The 19,211-nt window shown below is 42.7% G+C and overlaps 1 protein-coding gene across 3 annotated transcripts in view; it reads right to left on the bottom strand.

Annotated features, from left to right (window-relative positions):
• Positions 1 to 19,049, bottom strand: part of RABEP1 (rabaptin, RAB GTPase binding effector protein 1) — a 47,402-nt gene extending 28,353 nt beyond the window's left edge. The window contains exons 1-2 of one of the 3 annotated variants that reach the window (XM_027664496.1): positions 18,889 to 19,049; positions 812 to 940 (exon numbers count right to left, since the gene is read on the bottom strand). In XM_027664496.1, the coding sequence (XP_027520297.1) occupies positions 812 to 940; positions 18,889 to 18,922 (163 nt within the window). In that variant the 5' untranslated portion in view covers positions 18,923 to 19,049. Of the gene's footprint in view, positions 1 to 811; positions 941 to 4,479; positions 4,541 to 16,874; positions 16,909 to 18,888 lie in introns of those variants that run through there. The other 2 variants (XM_027664497.1, XM_027664495.1) reach the window with 2 other exon arrangements.
• Positions 19,050 to 19,211: the final 162 nt, after the last annotated feature.

Here is a 19,211-nt window from a genome sequence, read left to right as displayed (position 1 = left end):
AAAGTTGTTTTTGTTTTCTTCCCCTGTTACAATTTATTTTTATTTTCTGTTTTCTGACTGTACCAAAATGGGAGAGTTATTGCTGATCTCATCAGTAGTGTCTTGTACATCTTAAAATTTCCTTTCATTCAGCTGCTAAACCACCAAGCAATAGGCTTTCTGTATGATCTGATCTGCATTATGCCTGTTGTATTTCTGCTCTCATAAGCTTATACAGCAGCTGCAGTCTTAAAGCATTATTTTTTGGCTCTGCTTTCATATGTTAAAGACAGGAAAATCATCAGAAATAGAAATAAATCAATTTGGCTCTCAGAACAGCTATCTCTACTCTCCAATTCTTCATCAGATATTTGAGCTCATATGGTTCGAATTTTCTTATAAATTGTGTTATTGAAATAGATGCCCTTGGCTGGTATTAAAACTTTTATGATATTTGTCTGCTTACAGCCTACCTCAGATGGAAATTTAAGACAAATTAATGCTACACAGAAAAGCTGGCCACAAAGTACAAACAGCACTGCAGCCAGGAGATGTCTTTCCACTTCCCAGATCAGCTGCTGCTCAGAGAAAATGAGCTCACAATGAATTCAGGCAGAATTAAAACTCAGTGGTGGAGTTTCAGCATGGACATGAAGTTGCTCTGACTCCTATCCATGCAGGCAAAACCTTCAATTTAATTCTAAAAATCCACTCCAGGAAGCTAAATAGCCACCTATTGAATTTTACTCTGCTCCTCTCTTATGTTCTTATCATACCTGTTTAAAAGCCTATTGTTCACACAGAGATTATTTGAAGAGAATTGAGGACTTACCTTCCTTAGCCAGGTATAACTCCTTAAATTTTGCTCTCTTTTGATTAAATTCTTGCTCAAGTTGCTGCTTTGTGCGCAGAAATTCTGCATTGACCTTTTCCAATTCTGCCACCCGTTGTAGAAGAGCAACTAAAAATAAAACAGAAGATAAGGTATGTCACTAACAGTTATCCAGGCAGCCCATTCTGCAAGACTGAGGTTCAGGGCTCACTCTTTTTAAAATATCTTCATCATTAGCTCAGCCATTGCCCATGATATATCAGGAAAACTAGTCAGTCCTCTGAGGAGCAAAGGAGGATAAGTTTTCTTAGACTGTAGCACCTAATTGTAATTAGACATCTCCAGGGCACTGGAGATGGGGCAGGGAATTCTGCAGGAAACAATCTCCCAAAGAAAACCACAATTTCCTATGTACAGCGAAGGAAGAAGCAGAAATAATTCTGGTGATTTTTTTTTTCTTCCATTGGTGCTTCTTTCCAAAACACTGGGAATTCAGTCATGAGGCACAGGAGCAGTGTGTGAAGGCTGAGTAATAAAGCACTAAGTTCCCAGAGGCTGAGGTCAAAGAAAACAAAGTGACAGCAGCTCAGCTCACAGCCAGGGAAGAACAAAGCACAGGAAAACCCATAAGCTAAAAATTAGGTGCCATCATCTATCCAGTCTTCAGTTCTGCATGTTCACCAAAAGATGAACGAGATTACACTCAGAGAAGTTTGCCAGGAGATGACCACAATCTACAGAAAAGTAACTGATTATAAGATCAAAGTCTCCTCATTTCCAGCAGGTAAAAATCCTCAAGGACACACAAACATCACACTATTTTCCAGAGTTTACCACATTAGCAGTACAGCAAAAGAGGGAAGAGTAGGAAGTCCACAAAGCACCTAAAGACTGTCACAACATGCTTATAATTGAAAAAAAAATACACCACCATTGTATGATGGTACAAAGACCCCACACAACTACTGACCCTGTAATATTGTCCTTCTTGTGCAACAGCAATTTCTTTGCACCTCAAGAAGTGCAGCTCTGCTTTAGGTGGCAGTTTTACCTTGCACAGCTCACAATTCCAACACCAAACAGAAACAACAGACAGATAGCCGGGACCAAACCCACCTCCCCGCTGGGATGCACCGGGGAAAAAATATTCCCCTACATGAGTCTCTGTCTGTTGTGCAAAAGCCTTTTGTGGACGTGGTCCAACTCTGCTGTGCAAAGCTGAATCACTTCAGCTACAGCCTCTACATGTAAAATATTGATCCCCCAGAGGTGTTTACAGCTCCCACCCAATGCAAAGCAAGTCGTGAAAATACAGTACAACTACAACATAGTCAGACTTCAGCACCAAATATTTAGACTTAAAAGCAGCTGGAATGAGCTCCAGAGCTCACAGTGGTAAAACCCTGGATGGTCGATGCCTTTGAGATGGGGTGAGTTATATTTATTTTTAGTACCAGATGAGGTATAACAAGAGCAGACACAAACAAAAGGATCTTTTAAGAGCACAGGTATGTTTTCCTGATTGCTGGTTATGAGGGTTTATGGTGTTACAAAATACAGCACTTAATCTGCTCAACTTTGTACTGAATAAGATATCCGTAGATATAATATAAAATAATAATATATAGATAGATAACACAATAAATGATAAAAGATATATTAATGAGAGATATCTTCATATCTGATATATCTTTATATCTTATATCTTTATATCTTATATCTTTATATCTTATATCTTTATATTTTATATCTTTATATGAAATATATTTTAATATATCTTATATATTGGTATCTGAATAAAAGATATACGTAGATACGGGATTGAAGAAATTTTAATGTCGCTTTTTTACCAAAATCCTGGGGTTTTATCAGCTTAAATACGAACACATGAATTTTTCTGGCCAGCAACCCCTGCGTGGGGGTTCGAAGTTCAAAGCCAACTGCACAGGAGTGTTCTCCAGCAAACGAAAGGAACCTGCAGCAAAGACACACTGAGGCAAAGCTTCAAGTGTGTGTTCAAAGAGTGGCTGGACGAAAACCAGGGAGGAAGCAGCACACATGGAGCCAGGTCCAGGTAGCACTAACACCTCCCAAGGCTACAGAGTTGCTTTTGATGTCTTGCTGAAGTCTTCCAAAGGGAAAGGCTTTGTCTGTGTCGCTGCTCCTCGCTGAGTTCTGCCAGAGGGCGACGCCGGAGCCGCTCCCCACAGCCGGAGAGCCACAGCCACCTCCTCCACACCACAGTGCACAGCCCTGCTGGGCTCTGAGGAGCTGGGCTTGAGCTCAGTTTAACCTCCAGAAGGGAACATTTAGAGGCACTAAAGCCCCTCTTTACAGAGAGGGTTATCAGGCATTGGAACGGCCTACCCAGAGAGGTGGTGGATTCACCATCCCTAGAGGTTTTTAAAAAGAGACTGGACGTGGCCCTTAGTGCCATGATATAGTAATTGGACTTGGATCAGGGGTTGGACTTGATGATCTTGGAGGTCTTTTCCAACCCAATCTATTCTATGATTCTATGATTCTAAAGCCTAAGTGAGCTCTGTGCCAGGGGCAGGGGCACCGGCCAGGGCCGGCACCCACAGGTAGCACCCAGGGGTCTGGAGCAGCGTGCACACAGTCAAACCACCCCTCACCTCGCACACAGCGTTTTAAAACCACACAAATCAACTGTTCCATTCCACAGTGAGTGATTCTGAAAGCTGAATCAACCGCAAACATCAGCCAAGCCTCCCGCTCCCAAAGACGACTGGAGCACTCCTTGTTTACTTGATTCCCTTTCCATCTTCCTTTAGCAAAGAGCAGGAGCTGTTGTGCAATACAACAGAGTTGTAAGTTCTTCCAAAAGTAAGAGCTGCTTCTGCCGAGGATGGAAGGACAAGAGGACACCTCAAGAGCAGAAAGTTTAAGTGCTTTAAGCTGGAGGAAGAACAGACTCATCCTTTTTAAATCCTCCCGCCCAAACAAGAAAGAGGGAGGGCAGAGTCACCCCGAAGGAAATGTAATTTAAATATTTACATTTTTACAGTGTTCCTCCTGTCTGCAGCCTGGTGGGTATGTCTAAAAAGTAATAAATAAATAACTAATCAACCCCCACCACAACTGAGCTCCGGCAGCTGTCAGGACCAGCTGCAAGCATTCAAAAAACCACAGAGTTTAAGATCTCAGCTGCAGGTCATGCATCACTGCAGCTGTGCATGAACATCCTCCTTTCTACTCAGATACTAAGTTTAAAGTGGTTTTCCCACCTGTGCTACGTGTACAGCTCAGGACAGACCTTGGCACACCCCCACTGCAGTGGTACAAGGCATAAATTTGAGGACAATAAACATCAACCCCCTCAAATGCATGTGCATAAAAAATAAAAGCAAAAGATAGTTTATTTTCTAAGACAGACTGGTAATTGCCAGCTTTCTGCTAAGTGATTAAGTTCAAAAAGAAACTATTTTCTTCTTCAGGGGTATAATTTGTACCACAGCCATACAGACACTTCCCAAAATGATCCCAAACCCAGACTGCCAGGCACAGGTACCCGCAGGCTACATGGCACAGATTAAAGTCCACCTGGAATTGGAGTCAATGGCAGGAAATGGACTCATTCATAGAATTCTAATCAGCCCTTTGTCATTTATCACTCACTTCTCGCTCTAAATTTAGGTCCAACTCACCCCAGGCCTGTAACAGAGCTGAAACAGAGAACTTATTTGCCATCATAGGGCATCAACTGAAAAACAACCCCAAAGCCAAACATACATTTTGCAGAGTCAGCATTCCCTGGTTTTCCAGGCGCTGTCCCCATGCTCCCATTCCCAGCACAGAAGGCACTATCAATGTTTAACAACACCAATGAGGTGTAGAGTAAACAGAGCCCAGAGATGGGCAGTGCTGGGGGAGCTGTGCCCGACTGAAACAGGATCCTGTGTTACACCCGGGATCAGAACAGGCAGGGAACACGCTGTATTTCCCAAGAGCAGCAATGGGGGAGACCTAAATTCCTATTTAGGGCCCTAAGTCATCAAGAAACAAACAAACATCCCGAAGACCCAATTTCTTAACTCCTGAAATAGCACTGAGAAAAAAATTAAATTGAAATTGATATGCCAAACTAAAACATAAACCAGAAACCCCTTGGGCCAACAATTTATTAGCTGTAAATAGCACTTTTCCCCCAGATTATTAGGACAAATAGAATTCTGATGATAGAATTATACACACTAATTAAATTACCAGCTTTGTTTCTAGCTAAGAACACGGATTTTGCAGAGACACAACAGGTCAGATGCAGGAATCCCCATCCCCTTGACATCACAGCAAAGCACAGTGTATGTTATCATGTGTCTCAACCCAAAAAAAAGGCAGTAAAATTCATCTCAGAGCAGAGTCATCAATCTACAGGAGAACCATGAAACTACTGGAACACACAGAGAGAAACTCTAGTGAAAAATATACAACTTTCTCTTATCCTACTACACAGTGAAATTCCAATTCTAGGAAAACACAGGAACAAACACACATTTCGTATTGACTGGTTATTTAAAGCTGCTCCACAGATCAGCTCCAAAAAGGATTAAATTCTATGTATGACAGAGTTTCTGTTACACAAACATGGAGGGACCATTCCAGAACTAAGACAGACAAAGCTGATTATCAATGAGACTATTTTTGAGTACTAAGTCTATTTATAAAATTAATGCCACAAAGCTTTCTGCTTGATATTTAAAAGTGTCAAACATGACATCAAGAGTTCAGCCCTATACAGCTGCAATAGGAAAACAGATTAGGAAAAAATCTACATGTACAATAAATTTTCTGCCATTTTCTACCTTTCTTTTCGTGTCATGACTGCTCAAGACAAAAGTAAGGAAAAATAAAAATATATGGCTGCTTATTTCTTAAGGGTACTAATTTTCCTCTGTTGTGACATCACAGTGGAGCCACAATTATGTTACCATATAAATTTTTCATCTAAGTCTGCCACCAGGACGTGTATTTAGACTGCAAAAAGCTTTATTTTATTCAAAGAGGGTTTGATTATAAAAGAACAACCAAGCTCCCAACCCTCCCCACTCTTACAACAACTCCCATACAGCTGTTTGCACCAGGCACTCAGAAGCAAAGGAACAGATTATGGTTCTTTGAATAAGCTCGTTGAACAGAAGCAATTCCTGACTTTGGAAATGCTGGTTGCTCTTTATGCAAGGAAAAGCAGCTGCCCTGACACACAGATATTGAGCAGCAGCAGAGCAAACTGAAGGAAAAAAAAAAAAGGGAAGAAAATAATTACTGGCTTTTCTCAGACTTTCATTTGGAAGCATCAAGCATTTTACTCACCAGGACAAATGGCTCCAGCTCAGTGGTCACCGCACTCCCCTCATTTCATCTCCCCCCACCTCTCACTTGCCACTTTCATTTTCAGATTGCCAACAAACCCCTCTGCACTGAGACTGTCACACCTCCTTTTTCAGAGTATTTCACTGCCTGCAGTGATGGTAACTCAGCTATAAAAAGGGGAAAACCAGGTGATTGTCCCCCCCAGCTGTGCCCCAGCAGCAGGGCCGTTGCTGCCCAACGTCACCACCAGCGAGTCCTTCTGCAGAAGGAGCTCAGTTCCCCATTTGGGGTTTTCAGAGGCACTGCTGCATTCATCCAACCATTTCTGGTTTACTGTGCAGCTGAAGGTTATTTGACATCCCCAGTTTGTTCTCTATTGACTGAACACTCACAGGCAAACAACCCAGTACCGATTTAATGCCATACACACTCGGTGTTGCAGAGAGCACAAAGCAGAGCTGAGCCTTGCTGCATCATATCTGTTACAGTATCTTTTTATTTATTGCAGTAAATCAACGACTGCAGGATTAAAAATATTCAACTGGGATGTTACAAACACCCAACCACATTATAAATACTCCATTGGCATCAAGTGGAAGCTTGCAATATACTATTAAAGTTTGAAAGTAACGTTATTTTTCATTGAAGTTGAATGACAAACACACCTTTCCACTATAACTTGTAGTCTCAGTAATGCCTATTCCTACTCTTTATTTCCCTTTTTTATGTTAAGCACTGCATGACATTCTCCATTAATAAAAAAAAAGAGCCACCACATAAAAATAATTAAAATGTAAAGAAATTCAGGTGTTTGAACAAATGGAAATATTCTCTTCTATAATAAGCCAAGAATCACAGAATGGTTTGGGCTGGAAGGGATTTTAAGGACCATCTTATTCCAACCCCAACACTTTTCACTATCCCAGGTTGCTCCACACCTGGCCTGGAACACTTCCAGGGATGGGGCAGCCACAAGATGAGGACAAGAACAAAGGGAAGAGAAAAAAAGGGTCCTTTAAAAGGCCTAATTAAGCCTGCACAGTAAATATACAGCCATTCACAGTAATAAGTATCTCTCCCAAAGTGTGTTTATACAGCAAACATCTTCATCCACAATTACATGGGGGGGAAAAAAAAGCCAACACACTGTTTCTCCATCCCCGTTTTTTTCCACTTCCGCTTCCCACTTTTTCTCCCTTTTCACAGCTCTCACAACATGTTAACTACTTCCTTGCTCTGTTATTGCCTCCCTCATCTTCTATCTCAGACACAAAACCAGGCAGTTGCTGCTCTGAGGTCCAAATCTCCATTCCCTGCACTCAGTAAAGGGGAATCACACACCTGACTCCCAGTTTGGATAAGCCCAGCCCATGGGACAAGCAATGCTCCTCACCTCTTCCACACACTTAGTCATTCTGACCTCAGGGAACTTAAGTCCAGTTTGAAATTTATGCTCAGTTAAACATTATTTACATTGCACTGCAATGGAACAGCGCTCAAGTCACATCAAGTATCACGGGAATGCACTTAATCATGTGTGTCCACGTTGACAAAAGTGAGGTGGAATGTTTTTCCAGCAATTCATCTTTCATTTGCCAAAAGCATCATCTCTTCCCAAGGGCAGTCCTCTACCTCCATCATTATGGCCTGGCTATTCCTACATTCCCTACCAGCAAAGTAGCTGGTTCTTTCCTTTTAACCAGCATTGCCATCAGATCTCTCAGTTCTGTGCACACAGTTTTCTCCACAGAAATCTCAACTTGATCCATGAAGGGTTTTTACTCTATGTTTACTCTATTTAATTTCTGCTGTTGATGTTTGGGTGTGTGGGGAGAACAATCCCTCTTAAAATTTCAGGAGAACACCATTGGTTAGCATTTTTTTCCAAGAAATTCAACCATGCTTTGTGCTTCATCAGTTCTCTGAATAATTTAAGTAGGGCAGCAGTGGATGAATCACAGTGTTGGAAAAGTCAACCGGACATCACCATAGATGGAATCCTATGGAAGGCATTTTGGCTGCATCCTGCTGCTACCAGCAGTGAATCTCCTCAGAAATGCAGTGTTGCTAAGCCTGAATGCATATCAGAGTATTTCAAAAGCCAGCAGCAAGCTACAGTCTGGTGAACTTTGAATTCATCTACAGTGACACAAAATGGAGAGAACAGAGTTACCAATCTCATCACAATCACCAGCGTTTTCCCTGCTCCCTCAGTGTTTGTATCTTGTTCCACTTTCACAATTTTTCTTTTTTATAACTGCTCTTTACAGGAGGATCAATTTTTTTAAGAAAAGGATTGCAGGAAAAAGCTCAGTGTCTCCTTGGGTTTATGGAAGGGGTTATTTACTCTCCAGGCTGAGAGCATTTACTGAGCCCAGTCAGTGCTTGAGCAAACAATGTGATGGCAGCACAGAACTCGGGGAAGGAGAATTACCCAAGAACTGGGAAGATTCCTCCAAAATGCTTCACAGCTTGTGCTGGATCACACCAGTCAGCTCAGGTAGATCTCTACCCCCTGCAGTCACAGCCTGACTTGATCCCCCAGGGGCAAAGCTTTTTGAGCATTTCAGACATCTGAGCTTAAACAATTCAGCTGTCAAACATGTCACCACATGTCACACACATCCACCACGCCTGGCACTCCATCAGCCTGTCCCACATCATCACCTGGAGAGCTGAGCACCAGCAGAAGGGGTTTGAAGGAGACACAGAGGCTCCTCCAGCCTGGAAGCAGAACCCCAGCACAGCCACCCCTTCCCCTGCCACAGCATTTTAAAGCAAGTCCCCCGAAATGTCAAGTCACTTAAATCTCCCTGACCACAACAACACTGAAAATATGAATGAGTCCTCGTATCACACAGGGATATTTCTGCCAAGTTTGTCCACACTACCACCTCTCAGCATTTGTATGATATAACCAGAAAATCCAGAGCAGGATTAGACTATTTCACGTGGCAATTACACTTGACAGGGAGGTTTTCAGTGTTTCTTGCCAGAAAAAGAAAATTTAAGTTGAGGATATTGTCTTAATAAACCATCAGAAACCTGCTGTTCTGATCAAATAAGAATATTTCAGATTGACAGATATTTAGGGAGAGGTTCTGATATGCACTTCAGTATAAGGAGACCCCTTACACAATTTATCACTCTGAAAACCACTAATATAACTGTTCTTAAAATGTAAACACTTGCTAACCCCAGACAACAGACTCAGGAGTGATTTTCTTTCAAGATAATTTAATTGCTGACTCATTTGCAGTGGGAGGGAGAAAAAATTCCCTGTGACTCCTTATAATATGTTTATCACTTCGCCTACAGATTTATTAAAGGCTGTCCTCTTCTGGGAAGAAAATGGGAATAAAGTAGGACTCAAATCTCAGGTAAAAAAAAAACCAAAAAAAACCAACATAAAACAACGCTACTGAATTGTTCTCTTTAATGAAGTAAGTCAATATATAAAAGAAAACCATTACATTAATTCAAATACTCCCCCAGATACCACCAGTCTGAGATCTTGTGCTGTTTGTCATAGGGACAAGAATTGAGGCGTAGCTTTGAGACCATCCCAAATACTCTGCTTCCCAGTTCCTGAGCAGGAAGAACAAATTAATGATGATACTTAAAAATTGAAAGGAAGGTAACAAGAAAATAATGCAGAGAAAACCAGAAACGTGTCAGTGTTTGTGGAATTTACACAGGCAATGGCTTCTGCTAATCTACCATTGTTACAGGTATGAGGGGACTGTCATTTAAAGCAAATCAGCATCTTTGTGGACATTTTCAAAAGCTGAAATAATCAATATAAACATGGAAAATCACTTCCACATGCACAGCTACCAGACAGCACCAGAGTAATTTTACAAGTACCAGAAAAGCTTCAGAAACAACAGCAATTCATACCCAAGTTATGGATTTGAACAATATCCACAAAAGGGAGGTAACACCAGATTTCTTTCCCACTGTGGTTCCCTTTTCCTTCCTACATAATTTGGTCACCCAAACTGGTAGACAGAGAATAAAGAGGGAAAGGGAACAGGTAAAAACTCACTTTCAAGGAACAGTAAATTGAAAATGTCAGTTGTCAGAAGAGCAGCTTGCAGGCATGAAAACATGGTGCCTTAGAGTAGTCACTTAAAGGATATAAATCTTAATAAAGGGCCTGGAAAATATTGTTGCCAGATGTATTTATGGAAACATTGTGCTGATAAATATAGTATGAGAAATAATAAAAGATGATTAACATCTTTATTTGATAAGGAACAGGATACAGCTCCTATCCTTTAGAGTAAGGTTTCTACAGCAATTTAATAGGTTCCCTGAGAACAACAGACTAGTACTCCCCCAAGCCTCCATAATCTATTTCTTGACAAAAAAACACTGCCATGATTCTATATATTCATATTTTTTGCTACCACTTGTCATCTAAATGAATTCCTGAACTGTTAAAAAGGAAGAAAATCCTCCTCCAGCATGAAATTCTCGAAACATTTTAAAATATGCCAGGGGTACAAGCACTACAGAACAGGAAGACTTGCCTAAGCCTGCAGTGATGATCATTTTAAATCAATGTATGTACTGGTGGTCATGTGAAAGGGTAACTCAGCACTCTCACCTCCTGTGCCTTTATTCCCATCGTGCCACAGACCTTTGAGGCTGTGCAGGGACAGGATCAGAGCAGGGATTTGGGGGGTGGGAGGGGAGTGAGTCAAACCAGGTCCAAACCACACCACACTTATGACTTAGCTGAGCATATCCCAAAGGCTCATGTGAGCATATGGATTAGAGTAAACTGTGAAAAAGAGCCAGAACTGCACCCTTTGACACTCATATTACTACTGTGTGGTCTCCACCCTTCCTTTATACCAGCTCTAACACTTCTCAGGCCTTTCACTAAATGAATTAAACTAATTAATTCAGCAGTGAGTAGTTCTCAGCTGGGTGTCTGAGCTGAACTGGCTCAGTGATGGGTCCATTCTGCAGAGCTGGCCCAAAGGAAACGATGGAAACATCCTGTGGGAGGAGGAAGAAGAGAGCAGGAACCCTCCTTTCAGCAGCAGCAACCTTCTAGACTGGCTTAGCTGCAACCTGAAACCACAGCCCATGGGTACAGCCTGATAATCACTTTAACCTAAGTGCTGCCTGCCAAAAGAAACACTCTGGCCTTCCTTCTGTCCCCCACTCTGCCTTGTGGCAACTGGGATTGGTGTAGTCACACGGCAGAACTTACTTTTTAAGACTTGATGGCTGACATTGGTAAGTGATAAATGACCTTTCTCAAATCCTGATTTCCATTCAGACTCTCCAGGGGAAGCTGACAAACTTAATGGGCATCAGAAAGCAAATTCCCGAGCTCAGATTTCCCCCCCAGTGTTTGTACACACTTGGGTTTTAAACAAATGCAGTTGAAAGGGTATCTCCAGTACAGATGGGTACAAAACCTAGGGCTGTAGAGAAAAATATATCAGAAAACATTTGTATTCCAGAATAAGGCCGGGCTCACATTTACTCTTACTTGAAAGCAAATAGGCTTGAAGAAAACTGCAGTTTGATTAGACCCTGTAAAGTGCCACTACAGCCCTTCCCAATGGCTCATCAGCTCAGTGCAATCCTCAGTCCCCTCTGGAACACCAGGAGTTAATACACCACTTAGAGATTTAGCATCTTTATCTCCAGTTTCATCTAAAACTCAGACAGAAGCTGTGAAGACCAGACAGACAGCTCTGATATTTTCACAGCTAGAAGCGTCACTCAGGCCAGAATTCCGAGTTTGGCTAATTGCTTTCCCATTAATTTCACACACAGCTCCACACACAGCACAGGGAAGAAGATATAAACAGACAGGGTGAGCTGGCAATTAAGAAAACCTCACTTGAAACCCATCTTTAACAGAAAATTTAAATTATGACATAAAGATGCCAGCTTGTCAGATGATTTGAACTAACAGAGCCAAATTTATGCTTCGTACTTCACCAAAATAAACCCAGTAACACCACAGATAAAATATATCAGAGGGGTTTTGGCACAGGCTGCTGTTAATGTAAGATGAATGTTCCAATTCTTGTGTCTGAAGTCAATGGGAGTCTAATATGAACTCCAGTAGGCCTCAGGAGAGACAATTTCCTTAAAGGATACCAGACATGGAAATTTATTGTGGATGGTTAAAATAATTATTGCTTGAGCAATAACTTCTAGCACTCCTCTGTGTTTCTTCCTGTGTAGATTAAGCCAATGACACTCAGCATACAGATGTAAGGACTGTTTTATACTCTGTGGTTGTATCTAAGTTACTGTTTCAAGTTACTGCTTTGTTGGTTTTTTTTTTAAAGCAACCAACCATGGTGCTGCCTCCTCATTTTGCACTGATGGAGCACAGATTAAAATAAATCATTTCTGTTGGGGAGGATTTCAGTGCTGACCACCCATGCAAATACAAAAAGTTACCCTCTCAAGGCAAAACTGGGGGGGTGAACAGTTATACAAGGAAACACTGAGGAAAACAGTGAAAGGGCTGTTTAGTCTCTTGTTTTCCATATTCCTCCCTTTTGTTGCCATTTAAGCAGCATTGCAAATCTTGTTGCAATTATGTGAGAGCTAAAAACACAGTATTGACAAAAGATGCAGCACAAGCCACACAATTTATGCAGGTCACTGTCTGAAAGGCGTGGGAACACTGCTATAATCAACAAATCCAGTCTGGTTTGATCCCCAGGTAATCCTTCCCTCCCACCTCAGGCCATTCCCTCTGGAGCACACACAGTTAATGCTTCCATTGTCTTCCAGTTATTGATTCTGATTCCTTTTGCCATGTGTAACTCCTGTCTGTTACTCCATTTTTGCTCCCTAGCTTTACTAAAAGACATTTTCAGAAACAACAAAATATAAACAAGATAAATATTAATTAAAAAAAAAAATCCCACTTGAATTTAAATTTCTTCTCGGTGTGACTCACCACAGTAAGGTGAGGTGCTTTTTGCTCGTTAAGTAACTAAAAATCAGGCTGCCTTTTTTTTTCTCTCTCTCCAAGATCTCAGTTATTTTTCAGTTCTTAGCACTGCCAGACACACAAGACAAGACAGGGCTCTTAACTGCACCCAGAACCAAACAAGCAGATCTCAGCACTCTGTGTTTCCTGCCCTGCTCTCTACTTACAGCAACTTTCAGAACCCCTCCAACAGCCAAAAGAGGGAACACTTATATTTTCTACCTTTCCAAGGGGCATAAGTTAACTTCCAGCAATTAATTTTTGCCATCTGTGAGGCACTTGGTTTATAAATGAAGATATCAACGTATTAAAGAATTAGATTTCAGCCAACCTCATGATAAACAGGTAACTGAAGTTGACTGCTTCAAAATTCTATAATCTGTTCTGTGAAAACACTCAGAGCCTGAACATGTCTAAGGCAGGGTTGAAAAGCAGGTGAGTAGTTGCTCTATACCAAGAGTAAAGCACAAGGAGATCTTCCTTTCTTAGTTGCAGAACCTGGAGAGATCTTAAATCAAGAAAAATATATTTTAAAAACAACAAATAAGCTAAGACTCAACACAGCCAGGGAGCCAGGCTGTTTAGAAAAGACATTTTTCACAGAGGAAGTTTGTACAGTCATGAGATTTTCTCTAGAAGAGGAAGAATGGAGAGATGGAGAACATGGAGAATGGGGGGGGTGATCCTGCAGAGCAGAGCAGCCAGAACAAGGACAAGGAACAGGAACACCCACAGAGGCTGCAGAAGGCAGTGAGAGGGACAACAAGATTTAGAGAAGCTGGGGTGGTGGCTGGGAAGGAGGTTTGAGGAGAGCACAGGACTTGCTGAAGAGCAGGGGTTGCCCAAGACAAGGTCAAATGACTGGGGTTTGACCGGAGAGAGAGGAAAAACCAGAAAGCAAAGGTCAGGCAAGGCCACGGTTCTGCTGCTCCGCTGGGTGGAAGCAGAAATTGCCAGGGGAGGTGGAAAGAGCCACAAAGGGTGGCTGAAAAGCCTTATTTTTCCTCTTCATTGTATTTGGAGGAGTCAGGCCTGAGGAGACAAGCACAGGATAGGGACAGGAAGGGGAGAAGCACCACCACAAGTCAGCTGAATGCCAAGGGGAGTTGTGGCTGACAGAACTGGACATGAATGGGAAAAATACCTAAATAAACACAATTCCTCATTATATCCCCAGTCATGCTGCAGTTCTGCATTCTTAAGGTACTACAGGCACTGTAATAGAGCAACAGGACAACCCAGAAGTTTTTTCAAGCAATGCTCTTCCTTCTGAAAGATACAGAAATATTAACCAAGGGTACACTATTCACTTGTTCTTCCTGTGTCAATTTATATAAAAATATCGAATGACTTAAATTTCTCCAGAGATAATTCATCATCATGCTTAACTGACTATGCCATGACTAAAATGACACAATGCTTCCCCTATTTATAGAATAACTTGCAGAGGGCAGTACCACTAACTCAGCCACCACTAAACCAGACACTAAACCCAATTCTGAAAGTAAAACCTATGAATGATTCAGAAGCATCAGAGTTTGGTGTGAAAGATGTTCCTCTGAAATACACACACACACAATGGCTTTCATAGCAGATTGGTTAGGAAGTGCTGCTTATCAAAGTTACCAGTTCTTATCTTGGGAGACTTCAGTCATAGTAAAGCCATAACCTCATCCTCAGGCTTTTGCTCTTTCTTTTTTGTTTTTTTTTTTTAAGCTACACACACGGTATTTTTTTTTTTTCTAAGAGATGTATGTAGTTAAAATACCTAAATTTAGTATAGAAAACTTCACATCTGAGAAGCAGTTTTAATAAAGTGCCTGCAGTGAAAGCCCAGCAAGTCTCCTATTCAACCATGAGCCACGATGAAGCCGATGGGATTTGGTCCACTCCCACACTGACAGACCTTGTTTGCTTTAGCTTCCTAAAAGTTTTTAAACAAAATTCCTTCTTCAATCACTTTCAAGGGAGCACATACAAACTAGTTCCACCCATCAAGGGCTATGGGAAAGCAGCTCAGCATCCCTAGGCACCAGGCCAGGGAGGGAAGAAAACACTTAGTAAGTCCATCATCTCTGTGACGAAGTGGCCAAGAAGCAATAAAAATGGGCAAAGAATTTATATCTTCCAGCATTCAAAATACAATAGAGAGTCAGTCCACAGGTTAAAGTATATTCATTGTGCCTTCAGGCAAATCAACAGGTGATATAAAGATCAGGATCGTGTTATTTTTCAAAATTAAGACAGAAATTTGGGACTTGGCTTAAACAGGAAAAGACCTGGAATGTTCATATTTCCACGCTGCAGCAAACTGACCTGCTGAGTGGATCAAAACTCCCTTAGAAATTCTAAAAGGTGGGAACATGTATGTTCAAGGTGTGTGTTTTGCTTTTGAAATCAAATTCCAGATTTATCCACTGAACTGACGCGGAAAAACAGCCTAAAAACAAAAAGCGTGAAGGTTGGTGGGCTTAAATTCAAAATATATTTGTTGTGTAATATCAGGAACTACTAATAATAGAACAAGTAAATAATAATAAACCAAGAAAAATGAATGTGAAGGAAAAAAATTTAGGAAAGTAGCAGCAATTTTGAAAATACTCCCCAAGAGAGAAGGGTTTGATATCTGACAGTTACATCAACAGTGCAGAGCTGGACATCAGCACTCACAGCCAGTCCCCTCCAAAACACACCTCGGCTGGAGGTGAGTAACAGCATTTTTAGATACTTCCACTTGATTTTAAAGTGACACAGTTGCAAGGGAAGTAACTGGAAACATAAAAGCATCTAAGGTTTCGCTACTTCATTTTCTGACGTGCCTGGTCCCTCACGCTCAGCCCCTGGGGTGTGATGAGCACAGCAACAGCAACTCCCAGTTCTTTTGGGGATCCTGGATTATTGACACAGGGACACAATGAGGATCATGGTGCTGCTGGTGGCACCAAAATCAATATGACAACGCCCCCCAATCCTCTACCTACAGCCCAGCAGCTCTCTCGGCTGAGAGCTGGCACATCCTCCCACCACAAACACCACTTTTACTGGCCTAAGCACAGGGGGAAGAGTGAGTTACTCCAATACTGGATTGACTCTTTCTGCAAATTCTTATTAAAATATCTGATAGACTGTGCCATTAACAGTTTATCACTGAATAATATCAATGGATATGCTAATTATCAGCCTGACTGTACTAATGGTTTCAGTTTATCCCAGCAAGAGTTGAATAATTGACATATCATTCTAATTAACGTTGGTATTGAAGATTTAGTGTTGTATGGTACTGTAGTTCCTTCACTGAAGCATTTTCCAAATATGAGTAAGGGAATTATACTAAAGCCTGAGCATTCTGAGAGGGAAAAGCTATGCCAAAACATGTTGTCTGGTAACCTTATTTTCAAAGATGGTAAGCACCCAGATCCAAACTCAACCCAGGGAGGCTGAGAGGTTTGAATTTTGAGTCTGATATTCAAAACAAAAATATTTTGAAAAATAAGACATTTCTGTTCTGGTCAAGCCATTCAGACAACACATATAAATTAAATGTCCCCAAAAAGCCCCTGGACCAGGCTCAGTAAGCAGCACGCCCCCACTTGCAACACAGGTCAACATCAGGAGCTCACAGTTCACAAAGCTCCACCAGCACCAAGGACTCTGCACTTGGCCTCTCTGTGATTCTTATCATATAGAAACTGTTACCCCACACAACGGAGTAGAGGGTTATTAAGGTCTACACTAATCCAAAGTACAAACCCAGGGCAGCACATGACATCCATTCTTTTCCTGTTTCTTTGCACTATTCCTTCCCCTATTCTTGGGCCCATTTTCCATCCAGTAGAGGCTCCGAAATAGAAGACACATTCTATATTATAGTCCTCTCATGTTGTTCCATATATATTATTTCTACTACAGTAGAAATTTTAGTTCTTTTATATTTGCTTTCCACAAAACAAATCCTAGCTGATATGTCTTGTGCAAGTAAAGAATGCATAAGGTATTTATAATCAACATAAGTAATTACGAAAAGCCATTCTTTTTCCTTAGGGGAACATATTAATCCAGTTCTATTTTGTCACATGTAATCTTAAATCAGAGGTTACACTACTCCTTTAAGCAATAAATGCAGTGCAGACAACTAAAAATATTAAATAATTCATTTCTTCAATTCTCTCCACATTAAAACAGAACAGAGTTTCAAGGCACACTTTTGGCAAGTTACTTACAAATAAAACCAAACTGGTCCTATTACACCCAAAGGAGGATGGGGAGAGGAGCCATTTTAGGAGCTATAATTCCTTAGTGTAGAAACACAGCAACCACTTTCAGAACTCATCCAACTTGCAGCCAGTTCCTCCTGCCACGTGTCTTATTTACAGCATCCTCATCTCCCCACAGCAGGAGAAAGACATCAAACCATACCTCCTACAAGACAGACTTCACCAACCCATCAAATCACTAAATTTACTCGCACCTTTTTCGCCTTCTTTTTAAACGACAACAACAAAAATCTACCCAACTTGCATCTTCTAATGTACTACTAAGACACAACCACCTTCCCTGGCCAAGAGGCAGCAAACATTTGTGCACTGCACATCTGTGGTCAGACAGCCTGCAAGAGCCAGGAAGAAATTTTGTTGGAAGTTGTTCTGCAGCTCTCAGAAGAACAGGCTAAAGAACAATAAACAATGGTTATTCACCAGAAAGTACACGAGAACAACCCATACAACGCTGACCTTACAAGCATGACAGCAAAGAAATCCACCTTCCCCTCAGTGCTCTCAAAGGCCAGCAAGCAATCGCTGACCTTAATGCAGGGGAAAACCCACAGTCTAAGCACCTTCACCATTAAAACTTTTAAAAGGCAGCCTGAAATCCTGAAATCCCTGAGGATAAGCACTTTCTCGTGTAACTCAACCAAAAAAAAAAAAAAAAAGCGCCCACATAATTCCCTAGACATGCATAATTAAGAATACATCATTGCCCTTTTCTAGCAGAGTGCTTTCCCAGGGAAACTCAACTGTTCTCTAGAAAAGGAGAGCTCTGGCCTAGTCCCAGGCTGGGGAAGCACCAATCCTTCAGGATTCTGCACATCCCTCCAGTTCTCCTGTATCTACATTATGCCCAGCCTCAACTCAGATTTCTTGCTTCCCCACCCCTTCCCATACATCCCACACACTAAACACTGTCCCTTCCATCCCACCTTCCAAGCTAATCAATACCTACAGTATTTTTTTTTTAATATGCACACAGTTCCATAACCTACTCCACTGTAAAACCCGTCTGTAATTCCTCCCAAACCAGCCAGAAATAACCCTCCCACGACAACAACCAGGGAAAGCTTAGCTTCCTTCTGCACAGGTAGAGATACCACCTTGAGAGGAGACGTGTCATTTTTCTTTGTCTTTTCCAGCACAGGGACGAACTGTCCACGCCGAGCACCGTCTGAACCCTCCCGAGGTGGGTTCAGGGCACACCCCACCACCACCTGCCGCGGCCGAACCAATGACCGAGTCCCACCGGGCGGATTATCCCTGGATACATCTCCCCGGCGGGGCGGGGAGGCCTCTTTCCCCCCGCACACCGCGCCTGGGCTCCCCTTCCCCGGCAGCACCGCGCTCCACAATTACAGCCCCAAAAACCACCCGCGGCCGAGCTCCCCGGACCTCTCCCCGCTCCCGGCCGGCCAGGCCGCCTCCCCCGCCCCGCGGCCGGCGCGGCTCCCCAGGCGAGCCCGGTGCTGCGCAGGCCTCGCCGCCCCCCGCGGTACCGTCGGCCGGGGCGCTGGGGCCCGGCTGGGCCATGGCTGGGCTGGGCTGGGCTGGGCTGGGCCGGGCCGGGCCGGGCTGGGCGGGCGCCGCCGCCGCGGCCTCCTCCGGGCGGGGACCGCTACGCCACGGGCAGGGAGACGGGAGCGGCCGGGCCGGGCCGCCGCCTCCTCCGCCTCATCGTGACAGCAGCGGCTGCCGGCGGCGGGAGGGGAGGAGAGACGGGCGGGAGGAGCGGGAGGAGGAGGAGGAGGAAAGAAGCAGCAGCAGCAGGAGGAGGAGGAGGAGCCCGGCGCAGGCGCCCGGGATGAGGGACGGGAACGAC

This window comes from Corapipo altera, unplaced genomic scaffold (genome assembly GCF_003945725.1).
Source record: "Corapipo altera isolate COAL_440 unplaced genomic scaffold, ASM394572v1 181b, whole genome shotgun sequence".
In the NCBI taxonomy this organism is placed as follows: Eukaryota; Metazoa; Chordata; class Aves; order Passeriformes; family Pipridae; genus Corapipo; species Corapipo altera.
Note: the sequence above shows the minus strand (reverse complement) of the source record. Positions and strands in the feature narration are given on the sequence as shown.